Source organism: Colletotrichum aenigma (genome assembly GCF_013390185.1).
Source record: "Colletotrichum aenigma strain Cg56 chromosome Unknown KSG_Cg56_contig10, whole genome shotgun sequence".
In the NCBI taxonomy this organism is placed as follows: Eukaryota; Fungi; Ascomycota; class Sordariomycetes; order Glomerellales; family Glomerellaceae; genus Colletotrichum; species Colletotrichum aenigma.
Genome location: NW_023500916.1, coordinates 542,276 through 549,301, shown reverse-complemented (window position 1 = coordinate 549,301; position 7,026 = coordinate 542,276). Strand labels below are relative to the sequence as shown.

Genomic DNA, 7,026 nt, shown 5'->3' with positions numbered 1-7,026 from the left:
CGGACATAGCTCAGTTGGGAGAGCGTCAGACTGAAGTATGGGTCTCTACGACCCATTGAAAACTTCAATCATTGTATCTGAAGGTCGTGTGTTCAATCCACACTGGCCGCATCTTCACTTTTTGACATTTTCGAGGGCTCTCTCTCCTATTGTTCTAGATCGATTGGCTGCTGGTGTGTATGTGTGTGTGCGTGCTTGCCTCCTGATGCGCCTAAACCTGCGAGAGAGTGTTGGCATGACTCGGATGAGTCTTATCTCACTCAGTTCAGTCTCCTTTTTTTGTGTCGAATGCTGCGCGCAGTCACTCATGTTAGTTAGGTATCTATCAAACCCACATTTCCCTCGAAATTTGTGGCTTGGACAAGTTAGCAAGCTTTCACTACAGCTGCAAGGACAAGCACACACGGAAAGCCTGTTGCGGGGAGAGGGCCACGTCGATCCCCGATCGGCCACTAATACGGACGGGTAGCTTTCCCGTGCTGCTGGAGAGACACAACACCAAAACCCCACTTTGTAAACTTGTGACAAGCACCGCTGCGATTACATGTCTCACCCAACGACGCACCAGGGAGAGCTATCTCGTAGATCTGTGCAGATCATTGCTCGAAGTTCTTCCCTTGATCCAGATTCATAGACAAAACATCTTGAGGATTTCCTCAATCCGGCATACTCAATGCCCAAAGCAAGCGAACTAGCAGCAACAGTAAACTCAACCACCCAATTCTTCCATGTCAAATATCGGATTTCAAAGCTGGAGCGGGGAAGTGACCACGAAGTCAGATAGCGTACTGTACTTTGCCAACTTGTTCGAATATGCTGTGCACATGTTTGACAGCAGAAAATAATCAGCTCTTGTCTGACACTGTGAGACATGGCTCTGCTCGAAGCATGAAAACGAGCTGCGGTTGACAGTCAGGGATCCAATGACAACAGCTCTGTATTCGATTACGGGACGTCGCGCATGCGCTATTCTGTGGTCTAGTGAGACAAATAACAGCCATTGCGAGACAGTTGACGCGCGAACGGATAGATGAGGAATTCAGAAGATATTCGGGGCCGTCAAGCTGCCTCGGAAGGACGACCTGATCTATTTAACACAAGACCTGAAGGATCCCGGCTCTTGACTTCCACTGTCGTTCTTGTGTCTGCCACTTTTGGCTTTGAATTTCCGAACAGGATATCAACATGTCGGACAAGATCACCCCCATTCCCCAAGCCAAACCACTCCTCCCCAACTGGGTCCCCAAGATTGGCGGCAACACGCTCCAGTTCGCCGCCAATGCCAGCAACCCATGGCCATACTTCAAGAAACTAGCCGAGCAAGACGGGCATGGTGAGATCTTCCAGGCCAAGGTCGGCCCAAAGACTATCGTCTTTATCACGGGTCATAAACTTGTTGAAGAAGTGTGCAATGAGCAGCGCTTTCGCAAGCAGGTCACCGCGCCCATCAAGGAGATTCGAACAGCGGTCAATATCGCGCTCTTCACAGCTGACCAGAATTCTCCTCAGTGGCTGGTCCACCACAACATAATTGCGCCGAAGCTCACGCCGGAATCATGCGAGCATCTCTTTGGTGACTTCCTCAACACGACCAATGAGCTTTTCGACTTGTGGAGGGACAAAGCTCCAGGTGCCGAGATCGAGCCTCTGGTTCAGCTGGATCGACTCAATCTCGAGGCGACAACGCTGTCGCTGTTTGGAAAGAAGCTCAACTGCCTCGAAACCGGCCACTACATGTTGGGGGCAATGGATACGGGGACCGGAGAAGCCGTGCAACGCCCAACCAGAAAGCTTCCATGGCAAAAGTTCATGAACAAGAACAAGCTCGACATAGCCACAGACGAGATGAGGACCTACGCCCAAGACTTGATCGACTACAGGCGACAAAACCCCACAGATCGCAAAGATCTTCTTGCAGCCATGCTGAGCGCCACTGCAACCGACCCCGAGACCAACGTACCCAGAAAGATGCGTAACGTTTCGAAGACGGATTCTGAAGTCGTGGACGAGATCGTGTCCATGCCCATCGGGAGCAGCACCGCCCCTTGCGCCATTGCTGGGGGCATGTACTACCTCGCGAACCACCCCGCAGTCATGGCTGCAGCTCGGAAGGAACTTGACGCCGTGGTCGGGGACTACGAACTCACCTACGAAAACGTGAGCAAATTGAAGTACATTGAGGGCATTGTTCGCGAGTCGCTGCGTCTTTCCTTCGCGGCACCCGGCTTCAACATCGAGCCACTCCCTCATTCTAAGGGAGACACTGCCCCAGTGACTCTGGCTGGAGAGAAAGGCATGTACCAGATACCCCACGACCAGGGAATGATTGTCGTTCTGGCTGGCGCAAGCCGAGACGAAGCCTTCTTTGGTAAGGACGGCATCCTATTCAAGCCAGAGAGAATGGTTGGGGAGAAGTACGACAAGCTCCCGGAGGGAGTCAAGAAATACTATGGCAATGGCAGAAGAGAGTGCATCGGAAAGCACTACGCATGGCTGTGGCAAATGGTTGTGATGGCGAAGTTGATCAAGGAGTTCGACTTTGAGTTGGCTGACCCAAACTACAAACTGCACCATTACGGTTGGTTCAACGAGCGGCCCATTGGTTTTCGGGTGAAAATTTCCCCAAGGAAGGGCACGAAGAAGTATTCCTTGTAGTGGCCTGATATAGGGAGGAACCCAGAACAATATCTCGAGTTAATGAACCTTCATGCCCAGTCAGAGTAGAATGAGATCTTATGATGATGCAATTAAGACACGTTTCACGGAAGATTGCCACGTTTGTGTTGGTATTACTTATTATTCAATATCAGACTGCATCACCAGCCCTTTCAAGCAATGGTAAGAGTGAACGAAGCCTCATCAGGCTTGCTTCCACGCTTCGACACGCCACCCTGTGCCAGAGCAATCTCATTCTCAGCGTCGTTAGCAGCAAAGAAGGCAGCCGTCGCAAATGGAGCGCCGAGCATGCAGCCACCGGTATCGATGTTGAGTGCGCAGAACCCAGGCGCCGCATCGGCGTTGTTGCGGACATAGTTGCGCAGAGGAGTCTTGATCGTGACCTTCTTGCCCCCAACACCCTCGAACTCAAGGTCGATGGTCAGATCCCTGGGGATGGAGTCGCAGCTGCCGTTCCAGGCAGTGTGGCCGATGGGGTCCCGGGCGAGACCGGCCGCAGCGGAGAAGGCATCCATCGCGGACGAGCTGATGGGCAGGTCGTTGATCTGCGTGCCGGAGTCAATCATGCACGACCTGGTGCTCAGCTCGCTGTTGTCGAGGGTGACGTTCTTCACCTTGACGGTGGGGGGAGCGACGAAGTAGCCAACGGTGGCACCGAGGCCGTCGTTCTTCACGGGGGGCACCTTGACGAGCTCGCCCGTGTACTTGGAGTGGTCGATCGCGCCGAAGACGGCGTTGCCGGTGAAGGTGCCGTCCCAGTTCTCGGGGGCGTCGTCGAACCAGATGCTCTGGACGGGCGCGCTGATCTCGCCCCTCTCGAGGAGGTCCTGGCGGACGTGCGGCCCGGTGGTGTTCCACTCGGCGGTGCGGTAGAATGGTGCCACGCCGAAGATGCCGAGGTCGTAGGCCCCGGCCGAGCCGCAGGTGCCGTCCTGGTTCGCCGGCAGACGCTGCTGCATGTACTCCGCGATCGCGACCCTGGCGGCAACGTCTGAAGAGAGACCCGCGTCGCCGGCAAAGTGGAAAGTGTCGTTGACGCTCACCTTGCCCTGTACAATCTTGGTGTAGCCGCCGTAGGCGAACTGCGAGGGGAACGGCTCGGGCTTCTGCGCCGTCGGGCTGTTGGGGTAGTCGTAGAAGGGGTCGACGGTGACGTTGCATTTGCCCTGGCAGAAGAAGGCGGTGCATCCCCAGTTGTTGATGGCGTCGGGGCCGAAGACCCAGAAGTTCTCGGAGCCCTGGTCGAAGACGACCTCGACGGACTTGTTGGAGTTGGGGTTGACGAGGTTGGTCGCGATCTTGTGGCCGCCGCCGTAGTAGTAGTGCAGCGGGATGTTGACGGTCGGGATCGCGGCGAGGGCGGTGTTGGCCAGGGCCGCCATGGCGAGGGACTGGGTGCGCATCCTGTCGATTGAGGTTTACTAAACGAGTGACAGATGGAGGACGAAAGCGTGAAGAAGAAACCCTCTGGTGAGAGAGGGAGAGAACGATGCCCTTCTTAACGAGTCTTTGGGAGAGGCTGCCGCTATTCCCGTCCACGCCTTACGAGGTCGCGGAGGCGGATATGAAAATTGGGGCATGACAAAAGCTATTTTGAGAGAACCGGGAAGCACCGAGGGATGGATCACATCGTGACCACGACCAGGGCCGTAACGAACTTCCCGTTGCAGGATCGCGGAGCGGCGATCTTCTCGTACCCTCCGCCCAAACCTCGACAGTCCATGCTAACCTGCATCCCGCGGGACGCAAAAGAACCTTCTTCGTATTAAGATTGTGCCAACCTTCACATAGAGTGCTTAAATGGGGTTGCAGTGAGGCCAGTGGTGGAATCAACGGTGCTTCTAGCGGCCGCTGAAAGCGAAATTAGCTCAATGCGCGCCGATTTGCCGGCTCTGATGAAGAGCTAGGAACAGTTCTGTAAAAATTTGTGCAAGGACAACATTGACACGAACCAGTACTATTTTCAAAGAGTATCAACAACGAAAACAACGATTGACGATGCTGTTGATCACCCGTTCCTTACGAGGGACTTAAGAAATCCGAGAGGCAGCATAGATCTTGCCTATTCGTACTACTTGCTCCCTCAGCGAACCGAGGCAATGAACCAGTTCATCTGGAAAACTCGGGGGCCAGAAGCATAAGACGGCCAACCCCTGGAGGCCCCCTCTTTTTAGGCCAGGTTCGGCAGTCGTCCGATCTCTTGGATACGAACTTTTTGGCGGAGAATAAGGCGACTGGTACAGGGGCACCCCGAGCCCATGAGCCATTCATCATGATGTCAAAAATATTGGACATGATTTTCTTTGGCGAAGGCGAGCAGCGGGTCGCAGTTAGCGGCTGACCCTGCCGAGAAAGCTTGTCTTCGTTCTTGGCCGTGGTATTAGACAGCGGTCGTCTCTCAAGCCGGGGAGCGACGGTCCCTCCCTGTTGAGCATCTTCTCATCTTCTGTTCGCGAGTCGGTCTGCTACGAGATACCGGCAGAATGAGACTCTCGTGGATCGCGAGTGTCAGCGCTCTGCTGTTGAGCAGTATTGCTTCCAGCCACCCGACACAGCGTGACGGAGCCATTCATGAATCCGTCTCTCAACTACCTCTGGGATGGAGACATGTAGCCCCAGTAGAAGACTTCTTGACCGTGCGGCTGTCTATCGCCCTGAAGCAGCCCGGGCTGTCTGAGCTCAAGAAGCGTCTCGATGTCACCAGCGATCCGTCGCATCCCGAGTATGGCCAGCACGTCTCTCGAGATCTCATGGAGATCCTCCGCGAGCCCAGTCTGGATGCCTATCCGGTTGTCGCGTCGTGGCTCGAGACCTATGAGATCCACGACTACAAGCTGGACGGCGCGTGGGTGCGTCTGAACACCACCGTAGGTAAGGCGGATCGCCTGCTTGACTGCAGACTCTCCAAGTACCAGTTCGAGGGCGAGAAGCCTGTTCTCCGTGCCAAGGAGTACACCGTCCCGGCCCGTGTGGCGGAACATGTCGATTTCGTCTTCCCGATTACCCAATTCATCAGCAAGCCGCCCAAGAGACAGAGACAAGACTCCGTGCAGGAGCTCAAGAAGACCAAGCGAGCCAGTAGTTGTAGGTCCTCCCATCCAAGTCGCAGTTGCTCAAGACTAACCACTCCTCAGTGCCTCAAAGCTGCTGGGACTACACCACGCCGCAGTGCATCGTAGACCTCTACAACATCAACTACGCTCCTCCCAACGGCCCGTCCCCCACGGACTTCGGCATCGCGGGCTTCCTCCAAGAGTACCCCAACGTTCCCACCCTCCAAGCCTTCCTCGCGTCCTACAGCCCCCGCCGAAATTCCACCGGCTTCTCTCCCAAGTACAACCTCACCGTCGAGTCCATCAATGGCGGCAACACCACCACCGAAGGCGGCGGCGTCGAAGCCCTCCTCGACATCCAGTACAGCATGCCCTTCATCCAGCCCATGAACGTGACGTACTTCTCCACCGGCGGCCGCGGCCCCGAGATCGGGGACGACGGGAAGGAGAAGACGCCGCAGGAGAGCGGGGACGAGCCGTGGGTTGAGTTCCTCGAGGCGCTGCTCGCGCGGGAGACGATCCCCCATGTGATTTCCATCTCGTACACGGATGATGAGCAGGCCATCCCGCTGCCGTATGCGCGCAAGGTGTGCGACCTGTTTATGCAAGTCGCCGCCCGCGGGGTTTCCGTCCTTGTTGCGACGGGAGACGGCGGCGCCGCCGGTGTGCGGTCTGGCAACTGCGTGTCCAACGACGGGAAGAACACCACAAAGTTCATCCCGACGTTCCCCGTCGACTGCCCGTACGTCACCGGCGTCGGCGCCACGGGCAACTACCTGCCCGCCGAGCCGGCGTGGTACAGCTCCGGCGGGTTCAGCGAGTACTTTGAGCGGCCCGCCTGGCAGGAGTCCGCCGCCAAGGCGTACATTGACCGCATCAACGGATCGCACGCTGGGTGGTACACGGCTGGCGGTCGTGGGAGCCCCGATCTGTCTGCCGTGGGTTCGCGGTTCTTGATGCAGCCTGGGTGGACGCAGAAGGGGACCAGCGCGAGCACCCCGGTCGTGGCGGCGATGGTTGCGCTTGCGAATGATAAGCGGATGAGGGAGGGTAAGGCGCCGTTGGGGTTCCTGAATCCTCTTCTTTACTCGGACAAGCTCCGCTCTGCGTTTGTTGATGTGACGAGCGGATCGAGTGGCAGCTGTCCGATTGGCGACCAGGTTGAGAGCGGATGGTTGGCGACTGAGGGGTGGGATCCGGCGACGGGTCTGGGGACATTGGACTTTGTCAAGTTTATTGAGGCACTCGCATAATAGTTAAAGATCTCGAATGATTCAACAAACCTCCTCGTTCATTT

General features: G+C 56.2%; 3 protein-coding genes across 3 annotated transcripts; 2 read left to right on the top strand and 1 right to left on the bottom strand.

Annotated features, from left to right (window-relative positions):
- Positions 1 to 1,185: 1,185 nt before the first annotated feature.
- CYP505A3 (Bifunctional cytochrome P450/NADPH--P450 reductase) lies at positions 1,186 to 2,655 on the top strand (the record flags this gene model as incomplete). The annotated part of the gene is made up of 1 exon (XM_037329244.1): positions 1,186 to 2,655. The coding sequence occupies one exon, from the start codon at positions 1,186 to 1,188 to the stop codon at positions 2,653 to 2,655; it is 1,470 nt and encodes a 489-aa protein (XP_037172036.1).
- Positions 2,656 to 2,828: 173 nt separating this feature from the next.
- On the bottom strand, positions 2,829 to 4,079 carry SAP2-1 (Candidapepsin-2; the record flags this gene model as incomplete). Its single annotated transcript, XM_037329243.1, has 1 exon — positions 2,829 to 4,079. One exon carries the CDS (start codon positions 4,077 to 4,079, stop codon positions 2,829 to 2,831), a length of 1,251 nt encoding a protein of 416 aa, XP_037172039.1.
- Positions 4,080 to 5,159: 1,080 nt separating this feature from the next.
- sed2-0 (Tripeptidyl-peptidase sed2) lies at positions 5,160 to 6,982 on the top strand (the record flags this gene model as incomplete). Its single annotated transcript, XM_037329242.1, has 2 exons — positions 5,160 to 5,760; positions 5,811 to 6,982. 2 exons carry the CDS (start codon positions 5,160 to 5,162, stop codon positions 6,980 to 6,982), a joined length of 1,773 nt encoding a protein of 590 aa, XP_037172038.1.
- Between the last annotated feature and the right edge of the window lie 44 nt (positions 6,983 to 7,026).